Source organism: Lissotriton vulgaris, chromosome 9, assembly GCF_964263255.1.
Source record: "Lissotriton vulgaris chromosome 9, aLisVul1.2, whole genome shotgun sequence".
Taxonomy (NCBI): Eukaryota; Metazoa; Chordata; class Amphibia; order Caudata; family Salamandridae; genus Lissotriton; species Lissotriton vulgaris.
Window position 1 is genome coordinate 608,769,628 of NC_141697.1, and position 16,244 is coordinate 608,785,871.

Here is a 16,244-nt window from a genome sequence, read left to right on the forward strand (position 1 = left end):
GAGAGACATCACCACCTGTACAGCCGCATCTAGGGACATGGCAAAATGCTTATCCCTGAGGGACTTTGACGATCTGTGGGGCAGGAAAAATCTACCCAATATGACCACCCGAGGGACAATCGAGAACTGTGAGAACCTCTTCACAGTGCCGCCCTAGCTTGCAGCAGTGCCACAGTGGATGTAAGAGAGTCCCCATGGCTACACAAACCCTCCAACAAAGGTGGCCTCTGGCTAAGTTCAATGTCCCAATTCTCTCTAAAGTCCTATCCTAATAGGTCAGGAATTTGAGATTTGCGAAGTCATGAGTCAGTCAAGAGAATCTGCGCCTTATTGTAACAATATTCCCACTCTCTAGGGTCATAGCATGGCCCACCTCCATTGTTTCTGGCCCAGTGTCTTGTCAAGGGAAATGGTATCAATTAGGTGTCTGTAGAGTGTGGATATTAAAGTTCTGCTGTGGGTACCAACTTTGAGCATCTTTTCAAGACCTGTAAAGGTTCAAGAGGCCCCCTCCTACATAGTGGTAATGAGATCCCAGTGCTGTAACTGTGTAGATGCAAAGCTTCCTGTTTCGGGTAACCCACATTTGTACTTGAGCTCTTCACATGTGAGTATTTGCTCAGTTTGGAATTGGGAGCTAACCATATGCACTTATTTACCCTCCACATCTTGAAGGCTTTGTCATCCAAAGCCGGAGAGTAGTCCAAATTGTAAGAAATGGGTTTGAACGGTGAGAGGAAGGATGTGAATGCTAATTTCTAAGCTACCTTCATATTGGAGAAGAATATAGACCCCAACGTCTTGTTGGCTTGCAGAGCCAAGGGATTTGCCACAGAAGGGACACTGCAATTACCTGATCCACAAAGCACCATTGTTTTGTAATTTCCTTCTTGTCTCATTCAACTATATAATGGGGCTGAGGTGCTTCAAAGTACAATAATATTTGGGGGAGAGCCGCCCTCCAATTTTAACTGATCAATAAAGATTCTTGTTAGCGAAGTCGGGGGCTTATTTTGGCAAATATAAGCATTTATCAGGGTTTGGATCTGCTTGAGAACCACAGTTGGAAGTGGAAGCGTGATTGTCTGGAAAAGGTAGAGAATCTGGGGTAGGGTCCTCATTTTGACAACCGCTAATTGTCACAGCCAGGAAAATTCTTTGTACCATCTATTGCAATCCAAAAGAATGTCATTGAGAAGCCTGGAGTAGATTAGTGTCACCACCTGAAAATTTCCACACCATGGGATAGAGATGAGGGAATTCAGTACCGACTATTGGTGTGGAGCCAGGTTTAGTAGGATACCTCCATAGTGATATTGATCTTGACGTTTTATGCAGCCTGAATTCGCTGTAGATTCTCAACTACGTGAGTCACAGAGGACAGGAGCTCCATTAAAGTAAGCAGGATGTCATCGGCGAACATCATAAGTTTAAATGGGTCTTTGCTAATGGATGCTTCTGTAATTGCTTTGTTGTTCCTATTGGCACTGGTGAATGGTTCAAGTGTTGTGGCTAAGGTAAGGGGGGACAAGGCATCCCGGTCTAATGTCACATTCTATGGTAATAGGCCAGAAGGTTGTGAAATTAACCCTAATCTTAGCTGAAGGGGTTCGGCAGCTCGCCATAACCCAGTTAAAGAGCCTAGGCCCATCTTTTGTAGTACTCCTTCCATGTAAGTCCAGTAAACTTTGTCAAATGCCTTTTTGGCGTAAAGGAACAAGAACAGTACATTTTTGTGTGTCCTTTACACATTTTCAATTAAGTGGATCAGTTTTTTTTTCGTTTTATCACCACATTGATGACCCAAGATCAAACCGGTCTGGTCTGCATCCACTGTGTGCGGAAGGAAGCAGCCCAAACTCTAAGCCAGAATGCCAATGAGAAGCTTCAAACAATGATGAAGAATTATATTGGATAATATGTCACACAAGGGGAAGTGGCTATCTGCAATTTATGCCTCAGCATACTACTTCTGGTCATTCTGTGACTCAAGAGTCTCTGTGCATACCTCTACTACAACCAGAGATGTAGCACCAGCTAAAGGCATGCTAAAGCAGAGCTGGGAGTGCTGTTTGTGTCTCTCACTCTCTCAAACGTATTCCTGTTCCACCTTGGTATGAACATGCTCTGGGAAGTGAGACAGATAATCCTCAGAACTCTGACTTGTAGTCATTAAAAAAGAGGGGATGGCTGTGAGATAAATAAGGTAAAGGACAAAACAAACATTGTGTTTGACATTTTTTTTAGATTTCCCATTTCAGACATAAGACGATCTAGTCTAAACTCTTCTTCCAGTTTCCAATGAATCTGAATTGAATTTATGTTTGATGCTCTGGAGTAGATTCCCTTACATTTGTGACTATGAAAAAGTGACAATAATAAAGAGGACAGAAATTGGTTGAGCACTCAAAACATGCATAGTTTATGGTAGTATGGATCTCTGCAAGTTTTTAAAAAAATGTAATAGTCAGAGAAAAAAGTGTCAACATTCTTCTCTGAGAAGCAAGTTTTTAAAAAAATGTAATAGTCAGAGAAAAAAGTGTCAACATTCTTCTCTGAGAAGCACAACTGTAATTCTATGATAAATAAGTGAGCAGATGTTCTGCTGGTACTCACTTTACGGGTTTTTCCGTTGTGCAATAGGTGGTGAAGGCCTGCAGCTGCTGCTGAACACCCGGTAATGAATTGGCAAATTTCTGATTACTGATTGCACTGATGGTGTTCTTGATCCACTCAAGGAGCTCACTTGCAAGCATCTCATACTTATCAGTTATCTTCTCAGTGTCAAGGACCTGGTCCAAAACCTAGATTCATGATAAAAAGGAAGAACGGGTGGATTATGAAAGTAATATATTACAGAAACACTGGATCAAAAATCTAGTTAAGTCCCATACAGGCAGATGTCAGCCAGGAATTCACTATGTTGAATATTAATCTAAATCAATAATGTCATTTACTATTGAAGAGAAAGAATATTTGATTTCTTTAAGATACACATTCAGTTGCTCTTTGGAAATCCAAAAATGGTACAAAACTTACCTTGTTCAATTAGGAAATACAAAATAGCAGCACATTTTCTTTACAACCAGCCACAACTAAAGTCATGCAACAGTTTTACATTATATAGTCAATCAAGAATGTTCAGAATTTCATAATTGTACAATGGTTATATTCATATTCTGTTCAGTGAAAAATTAAATTTACTACATTGAAATGAATACACATAATTGATTGAAAAACATTAGCTTTCTTCCTACCTTTACAATCCTTTTTCCTTCCACTGCCAGGGCCTTCATTTTTGAAAAGTAATGATAGAAGGACACAACATATGTAATAATGGATTTCTCATCAGGACTTTCCATGTTTACATCTGAAAAAGGACCAAAACAAAAAGGGAGAAGAGTACAATGGAGATAATTAATCAACAAGTAAGAGTATCTGCAGGCACAAAGTTCTGCTATTGGCTTTTCACCCTTCTATTACCATGTTTTTATAACTCTAGAATTAAAAATTAAGGTATTATATTTTCACTGCAAGGAATAGTAGTAAAGAAACAAAAAACAGAGAGGAATTCCCCGTTGACCATAACATTGTTACAATGGCTTGCAAAATTTAACCCATCACCTGATGATTACTCATGGTAATTATTTCCTAAGTCTTGAAGTAAGAGATACCCACATTGTGCTTTACACCTAAAAAACACCCAAATGTATTTATACCAAATCACTTATAAGGTTAATTGTAGACAAAATACAAGATCTCAGATGAGGTTTAATTTAACGCAAACAAAGGCATGTTCCTTATGTGTATTGTTTTCTTGCCTGCACTATACCTTTAAAGGGATTACTTTTATTTGCAGAAAAGAACTAAATAGACTATTATTTATTATTCAAGGCATATTAGGATAACCTGAAGCATTTTTAGTGATTAGCTTTAGTTTCATGTACGGCAACAACATTTTATCAGAAATGTACAAGCATAACTATTCACTATACATTACTGAAGAATGTCTATTCCTATAGGATGTCATGTTTAGAAAATATTTTCAGAATTGGCATACATGTACATAATATTCACTGAATGAGAGCAAAATGTTAAAGTGAAAAATGTGGATGTCTTTGTTCCCCTCACTAACATAAGTGATTCTAATATATAAGTGTAAGAATAAAAGGAAACTGGTGACCCACTCAACATTTCTCATTATTTTTAGTAACATCATAAAACCTTGCTAAGCTTCTTGAATGGTGAAGAGCCTAAACATTCATATTAATATATTTTTTGTCAATCTCAGTGGTGATGCAAAATTACAAGGTTGCATGCACGAAAGATGGAATCGCTGCAGAAGAGCTCACAAAGCAACTGTATCTGCACACTAGCAAGTCACTACCAACTGACCACAAAAATGCGAAGTCTATCTCGCAATTGAAAGATACGGGTTCGGGGATAGTTTTTATCCTGGGTGCGACTTCTTTACTCAGAGCCGCTGGCCCGAATAACAGTTAATGGGGGTCGATCAACAACATTCACATTACAGAAGGGAATGAGGCAAGATGTCCCCTTTCTGCCTTACTTTTTACCTTGGCTCTAGAGCCCCTGGCGATCTGGTTCAGGGGGGACCCCCTCATTAGAGGCCTCACTTGGTCGGCGGACTGGATGAATAAAATCTCCCTCTATCGTGACAATATTTTGCTTTATTTGGCCAGGCCCCGTTTTTCCATTCACCGTGTCCTACATACATTTGCTCTGTTTCAAAAGTCCTCTGGCTATACCATTAACTGGGACAAATCTGTGGTATTCGTTCTGAGTGGGGAGCGCCCAACCCTGCCTAAGGGCTGCGAGGCTAAGATAGTTACAGATATTTTTTTGTACTTGGGAATATACGTTACTACTAAGCCCTACAGTTTTCAACGATCGCAATCTTGCTCCTCCTCTGAGTCACTTTCATGCTGACGTGCAACATTGGAAGACCCTGCTTCTTACTTTATTGGGCAGGGCCGCCTTCTATAAGATGATAGCGCTTCCTCGATTCCTCTATGCCCTGCAGAACACACCTTATTTGGTCCCAACACAATACTTTAATGCCATTGAATCAGAGGTACACACCTTACTCTGGAATAATGGTACCCCTCGAATAGCTTTGGCTAAACTTACTAAAAGCTGGTGTAACTGAGGTATAGCCCTGCCTGCAATCAAAAACTATTATTGGGCCTCCCAACTAGTAGTCATCAATCACTGGGTGCACTGACCAGGGACCGATCCCACTTATAAGATGGATAGACACAATATGTTCCCCGGCAATTATCCCAGGGCAATCTATGGAGGGGGGAAATATGCACCGAAATACTCTCCAACAGCCACCACAATTGCTATATGGTACACGGTAACTGCTGCCTTGGGGTGGAAAACTAAAATCACACAAGTAACCTCAATGCTCAACACATACCAGTTGGGAATGTTATTGAAACACTCAGGATTCGATAAGTGGGACTTGATAGGTCTCTCAAAGGTTGGCGACTTATGGTCGGAAGGCAAGGTGGTCCCGTTCAGTGATCTTCAACGGGATTATCAATTACATAGCGGAGAAACTTTTAGATACCTTCAAGCCCGTAGTGCACTGCAAAGGGCGATACCCAAAGGTACTGAACTGCCGGTTTCCTCACCGCTAGAGGATAGGCTCCTAGATGATTACCTTCATTAAAAGGCCATCTCACTGACATATCGGAAAATACTAAACAATACACCGGATACACTGGGGAGAATCCGTGCAAAATGGGTGGATGATGTTGGGGACATTAGCGACGAAGATTGGCAGGAGGCACTGGCTTCCCCCTGGGAGGTGGCGATCCGTTCCCGTTTTAAAATTATCCAACTCAAACTCCTGCACAGAGCTTACTACACCAGTTCAGTGCTTGTCAAAATGGGTGCCTTGAGCTACTCTACCTGTCCCAGGGGATGTGGTCAAACCGGCACCTACCTGCATCAGTGGTGGGACTGCCCGATTCTTCAGACATATAGGGGGAGGGTCACATCAGCGCTGTCTTTAACCTGTCACCCCGCCTGTGTCTTCTTAATATCTGCCTTGCAAATGACTTATCGAGAACTGAGAGACTGTGGGTCTCCCTGGGTTGTATGGTTGCGAAACGTAACATAGCCAGAACGGGGAAAGGGGTAGCTAAGCCAAGGTTCGGGGACTGGGAATCTGATATGGACTGGTGCGTGCAGGCAGAGAGGGCAATATATGAAGGCAGAGGATGCCCACAAACATGGACTAGAATCTGGGGTCTGTGGAATGTAAGTAGAGATTCGATATGTACACCTTTTAATGATGTCTCCCCACTGTCGGCGGACCACGAGGTAGATTAATGTTTGGATCACAAAGTATTGAATAAGGCACTCGACTACGTTATTGATCCTATGAAACGATATGACGATTGCTGTACTACTGCACTAGGAATGTTGGAAATTATGGAGACTGCACTGCACTTTGTTGTCTCTTGTTTCTGTTGCTTTTGTTTTTGTTTATGCACTAAAAAGACTTTTTTTTAAATGCGAAGTCTGTTTAATAGCAGTACACGATCATAAATAATGATCAGTGAATTCAACACCACGAAATACACAAATGCGCATGAACAAATATGCAACTATTTGTAGAATGCTGAAGCCAATGCAATGCATGCATCATTTCTAAAGTTACAGTCACAATGATAAAACGTTTATGGCAATAACCATGCTACATAAAGGGTAATGACAAATTGGAATCATGCTTTTGTGTGGTAAATGAACTAAACAGCGAGCCATTAAAAACTGAATGCATATATACTGCATAACTACACACATCATTCTTTCAAGGGCACGCACCGAATCTCAGGAAAAGATAAAAACATTTGTATATAAAACAAAGTACAAGATATAGATGTAGCAACCGATAAATCTCTGACAAGGCACATTTTATATTTCTGTTTTTCAAATTGCTGTTTATTAAACAGAAAACAATGGTCCAAAGTAAGGTGCTGTGATGCTAAAGAAAGGGCACAATTGGACTAGGCCCAGAATTGGAAGATCTTAATGTAACTCTTCAAATCATCTGTATTACACAGTTAGTCTGTCAAAGAATTCTCCAAATCTGATACCTGCTAGGATATGGCATGCCCATCCTGTTTCAAACATTTCACCAGTCGGGCAACCAGTTGATTGTTCAAGGCTGGCGAAGAGCCTTTTTACAAATATAACAGCACAGTTTCTTGGTCAGAAAAACAGACTCTTTCCAAAAGATGGTTTTATTAGACAAGACATAAAACTTTAAGCCTCATTTACTTCTCCACAAAGTGACAGAACAGCTGTAAAAGTGTGAGTTGTAGTCACGAACTCTAGGATCAAAAGGCAACAAGATGCAGGCTACACCACATTGAACTTTCTGGTGTTTAAGAGTTTGAAGCCAAGATTAGTTGCAATAATGCAGCTTAGATGAGAACAATGGCTTTGGTCCCTATAATCCATTGGGACACAGAGAAGAATAACACTCTTCAGTAGCTGTAAATAGTATAAGCAGACATATGTAACTGTAGCTCCCCCAGAGTTACTTTACAATATCAGAAGACTGAGGACACTTTTCCATTGATGAAGGTCAGTACATCCTACACCATCCTTCCACAACAGAGCAAAATTCTCAATCTCACTGCCATGTAACTTCAGCTTGTCTGGCACATTTTGATGTCACTGGGTGCCAGATACGTTAAAATGGGCAGAAAGGCATAATGATCCCTCTCCATATGAACTATGATCTGTATGCCATCTTTGTACACATGGAACTGGTAACGGAAAAGAGTCCACCAGCTTGAGGAGAGTTGGAACACAAAAATAACAAAGTACTGGTCACAGAGTCATAGGCGTCTACACAAGTAAAGGTCTATAGACACAGCCAATAGTTATCATCAACAAATCTTCAAGCACACTAACAAGTACTGACTGAACTCTTCCAGGATGTGTGCATGGAGCAAGCTGGGGCTTTGGGTATTCTAATGTACAGCTTGCTGATACCTTTTCAAATTAAATAAAAGCTGCATCTTAAGAGTTTCACAATGTGGTTTATAGGCAAATGAATAGACATATGCCCATCCTCGCCCAAAATTCGACGCTAGACGTATTGTTTCTGACCGAAACTTGGCTGACCCCTAACAGTGACTTCGACATGGTCAACGCAACCCCACCTGGTTACCAAATCTGCTGCTTGAATAGACCGGTCGGCAGAGGTGGTGGTCTAGCCATACTCTACAAAGACCATCTTAATTGTAGAATCGAATGTGGAACCGTCAAAGACTGTGAAAACTGCAACTTCACCATCCAGATTTCACCATCTATCTCACTCTCGGGACTTTTAGTGTACCGTCCGCCAGGCTCGCTAGGAGAATTCTCCAGCACCCTGATGGATCACATCTCACTAAAGACAATTTCAGCCTCTAATTTTCTCCTCCTGGGGGACCTTAACCTGCACTTCCTAGACCCTGCGGACAATGCCGCAGCTAACCTACTTGCTGATCTTACATCAGCCGCCCTCCACCTCCTGAACTCTAAAGCCACCCATGAGAAAGGACAACTTCTGGATCCAATTTTCACTAATATCAAGAACCTGAAAACCCAAGATCCTACCCCCCTACCATGGACAGACCACATGCTGGTCCCTATGCACTGGTCCCTCCAAACCACCCCAGCATTCAAACGGAAAACCAGGATACGAACCAGACGGTGGCACAAGCTAGCACCAGAGGAATGGGAATCGAAGCTACGGGAAACCATCGGCCCTCTCTCCACGGACCCTAACACCGCGGACAGAGAATTTAACGGTTGGCTTACCCACCCCCTGGACAACCTTATCCCACTTACCAGCACTCTAAAACATGTTAAAAGGATCAACCCCGCTCCCTGGTACACACCCGCCCTTAACGCTATAAAGAAGGAGTGTAAAAAGACAGAACGCACTTGGAGGAAAAACAAGTCGGTGTCGGAGAAAGACGCCTATCAATTATCTATGAAAGCGTATAAACGAGCCCTCAACAACGCGAAAAGTACCTTCTACGAGGAAAAAATAAAGAGTTCCTCCTGTTCAGCCAAGGAGACCTTCTCTATCCTCAAAGAGCTCCTCCATGTCCCGGACCCCCCGCAGAAACCCATGGACCCCAAAGCAGCGGAGGAAAAATGCGTCAATCTGGCCACCTTTTTTGACGAAAATTTTTTAAAAATCCTCGCCTCCCTCCCTGCTGCTAACCCCGACACCACAGAGAGAGCTAAGGACTCGCTGCCCTTACCCGATAAGCCTTATTTAGCGTCGTTCGGCCCAGTTACCGAAGAGGAAGTGGCCGCAACATTTGCATCAACCAAGAGTGGAGCCCCCAGTGACCCAGTTCCCATACGGTTCGTCAAAGACATCACCCAGACCATAGTGCCCCAATTGACTGCCCTCATCAACATCTCGTTAGCACAAGGAGAAGTCCCTTCAAACTGGAAGGAGGCTGTCGTAAAAGGGCTTCTCAAAAAACCATCGCTAGACCCTGCAGATCTATCCAATTATAGACCAATCTCACTCCTCCCCTGGATAGGTAAGGTCGCCGAAAAACTAGCGAACAAAAAGCTGTCACATTTCCTGGAATCATACCAACTCCTCAACAATTCACAGACAGGCTTTAGACCAGGTCAGGGCACGGACACTGCTCTCCTCGCAGCAGTAGAGAAGACCAGGGAAATTATCGATATAGGAGGATCAGTGGCAGTGGTCCTCCTAGACCTGAGCGCGGCCTTCGACACGGTCAGCCACCAGGTCCTAACCCAACGTCTAGATAACATCGGAGTAAAAGACAGGGCGTTGAAATAGCTTACGTCCTTTCTCTCCCGACGCTCCTTCCAAGTATGGGAAGGTGAAAGCCGCTCCCCCTCCATCCCCCTCCAGTGTGGTGTGCCACAGGGCTCATCTCTAAGCCCCACGTTGTTTAACGTGTACATGGCCCCACTGGAGGAACTGGTCTCACCTTTTGGAGTTACTATCGTCAGCTACGCTGACGATACTCAGCTGGTGGTGACGCTCTCCCACCCCAAGCTAGAGCCCTCCAACCTCCACGACTGCCTCTCCAACGTCCATCAGTGGATGAGTGACTCTGCCCTTAAATTAAACGGATCCAAAACAGAGATCCTGCTCCTAGGGCATAACACCCCGATCCTTCCCCCTAACATCTGGCCCGCCTGCATGGGTGAACCCCCCACCCCCAAGACGGAGGTTAAGAGTCTGGGAGTGTGGCTGGAGACAGATCTCACCTTCAGGACACAGGCGAGAAAGACGGCCGGCATATGCTACGGACTACTCAGATCTTGCAGGAAGGTACTTCCCCTACTGCCTTTCCAGTCGCGTCTTTTGCTGATCCAAGGCATAATTTTATCCAGGCTGGACTACAGCAACGCCATTTACCTGGGAGCTCCGGAATCCACTCTCCAAACTTTGCAAAAAGCCCAGAATGCCGCAGCCCGACTACTTACGAACACCCCAGCCAGAACATCAGCCAAGCCTGCACTGAGGAAGCTGCATTGGCTCCCAATCAGGGAAAGGGTAACTTTCAAGGCCCTTTGTCTGGCTCACAAGGTACTGCACAATACAGGCCCCCCAATCCTCAACAACTGAATCACACCCTACAGACCCACGAGAGCGCTTCGATCCGAACATGGAAACTTCATTATGATCCCCAGGGTGAAGAAGGCCCGTGCAGGTGGCCGCCGTTTCTCAGTTAATACTGGAAAAAAATGGAACGCACTCCCCTCGAGCCTCAGAGCAGAACCAAATCTCCTACGGTTCAGGAAGTCTCTTAAAACCCTACTCTTCCCTTGAGCCGCCATCATTCCCGATTCTTATCCCTTAGGAGCACGAGGTTCAGCGCTGGGATACCCGTTGGGTGACTACGCGCTCTAGAAATATTCAAATAAAAATAAAAATAAATAAATATGCACTGAAGGATATGTTAAAAAATTAAAGGACACGTCGCAATGTGAGTGCAGCTGGCATCTTGTATTGACCTCACTTATTTTGCCAATTACTTGAAGGCGGTTACCTATGGCGTAGGTTGGCTGGTACAAGATTAGCTGCTTCCTAAACTTTCAGTGCCCTGGAACTGAAATATGAGTTTTAGTGTGGCATGACCAATTCCACAAATCTTGATGGCATGCTAACAGCCTGCTCCTGACGTTTAAGCACATCTGTCAAAGTCTGGAGGACAGTTAGGGAGTGGTACAGGGAGAGAGTGAGGAAAGAGCAGCAATTGTGAGACTTAGAGATGAGACCCACCAAGGAGATTACATTTTATGGACTATTTTATGGACCATGCATCATTCTTTTGATTCTCTTCCAGAGTATTTTGTTTTGATTCCTCCATTCTCGCTTCTGGTCGTGGTTTTATGTATCCAATTCTTGGGCCTAGAAGTTGGCCTTCAATGCCAGTGCATACGCCAACCTTGTCAAAGAGTTCAACCTTCCACTTACAATCTGCTTTTGCGCCTGCTCCATTTGCTTATAGTACACATGCATAGGCCAATGTTTGCTTCAAAACTTCACTTGACCAGTGTCTCTTCTAACATGCTTGTATTCTTAGCAGGTTACTCAAAAACAAGACTAAAAGAATGTCAAGTAAAGGCTGTCACAGACGGAGCAATTACAAAATGAAACATTATCAGAGCCCCTCTATAGCATCAACAAATGCAAGTGTCAAAAACTTTGCTTCTTCTCCGAAGAAAAGAAGAGCAGACTTTTGTTGTGGATCAGGGGTACTCAGAATCATTCCTTGTGTTTTCATTATATGCTCATTAGTACCACAAACTATCATGGTTCCTTTTTAGCAGTTTGTGGTGGGGCACTCCCATACACTCCCTGTGTCCCTCCTTCCTTAAGCCATAGGTTTCCAGAGTTGCAAGTACCTGTTTTTGGTAGATTAAACTTCTTAAGAAAATCCTGCTTTTTCTATTCTAAGACTGTCACATTCCTATGATGGTCGCACTAGTACACTGAAGACTAGACAATGGTAACTTAAGCTACTTAGGGCTCCTGGAAAAAGTTTTAAGAAGATACAGAATGCCACTGCATGTCTCATCCTCGTTATTCACGGTTGTGAGCACATCCCTCCCATTCTGTCACATCTAGCTTTGACCGCCACAGACAAAAATTTCTTTTATCCTATTCCTCCTGCTAGTCTTCCCTTTTACCCCTTGTTATATTCGCCTGCCCTTTGTGTGTTTTTAGCATCCACCCCTACAGGCCATTCTGCTCTGTGCCCAATGCCCCCTCCCCTCAATTTATGGCTCACCACCTTTTCTTCTGTGACGCTGTGACTCCTGTCCCAACTACCACCCTTCCCTCCCCTGTGCTTAATTAATCATGTTTCTTCCCTCTTTTTGCATCACATCCCATCCTCATGTGTGCTAATCAAAGTCAAGGTAAACACTGAAAACGGACTATCCCAATTCCTTTTAATTTCTTGCTTTCTTATCCACTTTTTGCTTTTATATGAATTTTTCTTACTGGTGAAATAATTTGAAGAACTTTAAGACTTTTTAAATACATGCTGGGTGTTTAGGATTCCATCCTGGGTCCAGTGTACTTTTCAATGAATTTCATCAAATTTTCGTTGGAATATTTTTTCCACACAAAACAACAGATTTTTGTGGAAATTGTTTTTCTCCAATGTTGGCCCTTTTTTAAACTAAGGGCAGTTCTCATAGCGGGTGAAAACTCCTGTTTACAGCGAAAGGGGATTACAGATAAGGTGCAAATTGTATCCAATGCAGGGGTTTGCAGATGTGATTTACAGCAGACAACACATGCTGAGTTCACCAGTGCAAACTGTATATCATTAAAGTTGGTACAACAACCGTCATTGTGAAATTGTACTCAAACTGTACATGATACCCCATTCCAGAGACTGCAACTCGAAATCAGGTGCAAACTACTCACCACCAATGACTGCACCATGTGAAAGAACTAACTAGAAAGTGTGTAATTTGCACCAAAATGGGGCTTACATTGAGGGTTAGGGCTAGTGTTAGACTAAGGTTAAACTAGTGTCAGTCTTGTTGCCATACTTTTAACATCTTGGCATTCTTCATTATGTATTCTTCACAGTTGTTAACTTCACGCATAAGAAAAAAATTGTGGTTATGGTTTTTTGTTGGATAGATATGTTGGTGATCTTTACTATGGCATTCTGGATTTTCACATGCACCCCATTCACAAATTTTTGAAGATGACAATGATATGAAGAGAAGACTTCCTGTATAATGAGGTCCTGAAAGATATTCCAAGTGTGTATTAATTTGTGTTGGACTGCATGCATTGCATGGGATCACTGACATGATTGACGATTTTTGGTATGTCGGCAATCACAACGAGTGTTTGTTTTTCCCTCACTAGCCCGCAAAAAAAGAAGGCGGTGGCCATAGATCAGGCTTCTCCAACGAGTAGCTCATGAGCTACTGGTAGCTCTCCGCCCACCTGTAAGTAGCTCTCCTGTGTGCAGCCCAGCATACTAAATTATAAACTTTTGCTTGGTTGTATTAATATATGTTGATCAAAATTCAATGGTGTGTATTCTAGATAAAAATGTATGTATTTTCAGACCTCATCATTTCCAAAATATATTTAAAGCTAAAATGTAAGAGATAAATCATTTGGCGCTTGGGAGACATTACTAATATTATGAATTTGGTACCAGAGGCATTGCCGCTATGGAAGTTATGTATTGCCCATGTAGAAGCATTCTATTGCACCTGGCCCTCTCTGCAGTGTCACCCCAAATGTTTTTGCCGTCACCCCTTTTATTTTTCTGAGTTAGTTTTTGTTGGACTTAGGACTCTGTTCACTTAATAACAGCTCCTTTATCACAGCTAACCAGTGTTAAAGTGCTTGTGTTCACTCCCTAAAACATGGTAAAATTGGCTTACACCTGGTTGGTATATTTAATGTACTTATAAGTCCCTAGTAAAGTGGTACTACATGTACGAAGGGTGTGTAAATTAAATGCCACTAGTGGGCCCACGGCACTCATTGTGCCACCCACTTAAGTAGCCTTTTAAACATGTCTCAGGACTGCCAATGCAGCCTGTTAGCAGTTATAAACTGCCAATTCAACTTGGTAAAATAATCCCCTTGCCAAGCCATAAACGTCCTTTATATTACATATAAGTCACTCCAAAGGTTAGGGCCTAGACAGTCAATAGGGCAGGGTGCATTGTAATTAACATGTTGGACATGTACTTACAAGTTTTACATGTCCTGGTAGTGAAAAACTCACAGATTTGTTTTTCAATACTGTCAGGCCTACCCCTTTCAAAGGAGAACTTTGGGTTACCTTATTACATTTAATAATTGATAACCTTTGATTGGTAATAGGTAGGAAAGTCATACAATGTAATAGTACTTTATATAGTCAGTGCAATACATACACAACAAAAAAGTGCATTGTGTCCCAAGTAAAACTGAACCACCCTAAGACAATCATGAATGAAGAACCAAAAAGTAACAAACTGAAAGTGTGTTCCACAGAAAACAAACCACCAAAATATTTTTAATCCTTGGGTATGATCATTCTAAACCTGTTCCTGAGTTAGGCTTATTAGGTTTGTTTGCATATTGTGTAAACAACGTTTTGACCTTGTATTAGATGTAGGGTCTCATCAGGACAGAATGATGAGGGGACATCCAAAACAAAATACATGCGATTGTGTTAGAGTCATGGAGAGATGGCTAAGTGTCTCACTAGGAAATGACTAGAGGTAATTATATACCTTACCAAGTAGCTGTAACTACATTCATACAAAGTTATCCACAATGGGAACCACCCCGTTTGTGACAACAAATTATGTGCAAAACAATAAGGAACTTACTCAGGGAACTGTAGGGGTGTCATAAAGAACAACAATTAAGATTCAAGAATCAATTAAGGAGTACAGAAGGGGTCAAAATGGCACAATGGCAGAAGGACTTACTCCTGTAAGTATCAATTGGGATAACAATTATTCTCCACTACAAGTGGGTTCCTTCATGAACAGTATGCTTGCTCGGAATTCTGCTTGCATGGTGGCAGATCGAAGGCAAGCAAGAATGGGACGTAACTTTACAAAAATGGGAGACAAAACATTCTCTCCAGATTAGGATTGTAATTAGAAGGTCCGCTTGCTGAGATTCAGCCAGTATGGGAAAACACGCATATTGGTCTCCCCCTTTAAGTAACTGTCAGTGTATGAAGGGAAGATGCAGCATTAGAAAATTCAATGATTTTCTATTTATCATACCAGTTACAAGAACAGAACCCTCAGACCCACGCTTCAGTTCACTATCTGGACCTGCAGAAGGACTATCAATGGACTACTTGTTGCTGTGGCCTGTTGTGTAATTCAGAATTTCTGACAGCTTCGCTGCAGCAAGGACAGCAGCTGTGCCTGCACCGATCCCCTAGAGGTCTATCCTGCCTCTTGAGCCCTGCTCTTCTACTTCAACCCAGGACTTCGAGAATTACTCCAACGGCTTGTTGCCTGGCCTCTTAATAAGGGTCCAGCCATGGACCCTGTCTGAGTGAGTCCTGACCCTCCAAGTGGTGTCTTTCCAGTCCTGTACCATTGGAAGTGGGGATAAAAAGTGCTCAGATAGCCCATATCCAAAACTTGGGACTTAAAAAGTTTTTGCCCAAAAACATTTCTGAAAACCGAGAGGAGACCGGGACCTTCCTGCTTGTCAATACGCCCAAGGTGCATCACTGGTCAGCCTGACTTTGTGACAGGTCCACAGCTCCACAGAAGCAAATCCTGTTCAGTGGCTCCTCACAGAAGGGGTATCCGGCCTCAAGGAGCCCTCGTCGGCAACAGCCTGCAGCTTTATCCCGCTGGAGATTTTCACTTTCCAAAAAACAGACTTAGGGCCCGATTATGATGTTGGCGGAATGTGTTCCGCCATCATGTTTTTGGCACGCCTCCCACCGCCTCCTTGGCGGTCTGACTGCCCGATTACGAAGTGTGTGGGAACACGGCCACAAGACCGCCACCTCCGCCGATACTTCTCATCCTGCAGCAGGAGAGGATACTTTGGCTCCTGCAGCTGGAGAGGCAGAGGTGGCCCATGGATAGGGTCACCTACCAGGCTAATCATGACCTGCTTTTCTGCCGACCTTTTCCTGGTGGGGACATCACCATGCGCGAGTCGGCGGAAATCCAGTAAGTGTGTCTAA

The 16,244-nt window shown here is 42.9% G+C and overlaps 1 protein-coding gene across 1 annotated transcript in view; it reads right to left on the minus strand.

Annotated features, from left to right (window-relative positions):
• Positions 1 to 16,244, minus strand: part of SPTBN4 (spectrin beta, non-erythrocytic 4) — a 1,634,043-nt gene that overhangs the window by 1,342,887 nt on the left and 274,912 nt on the right. The window contains exons 8-9 of the mRNA XM_086938242.1: positions 3,258 to 3,370; positions 2,617 to 2,804 (exon numbers count right to left, since the gene is read on the minus strand). Coding sequence (XP_086794368.1) covers positions 2,617 to 2,804; positions 3,258 to 3,370 — 301 coding nt within the window. The remainder of the gene's footprint in view (positions 1 to 2,616; positions 2,805 to 3,257; positions 3,371 to 16,244) is intronic.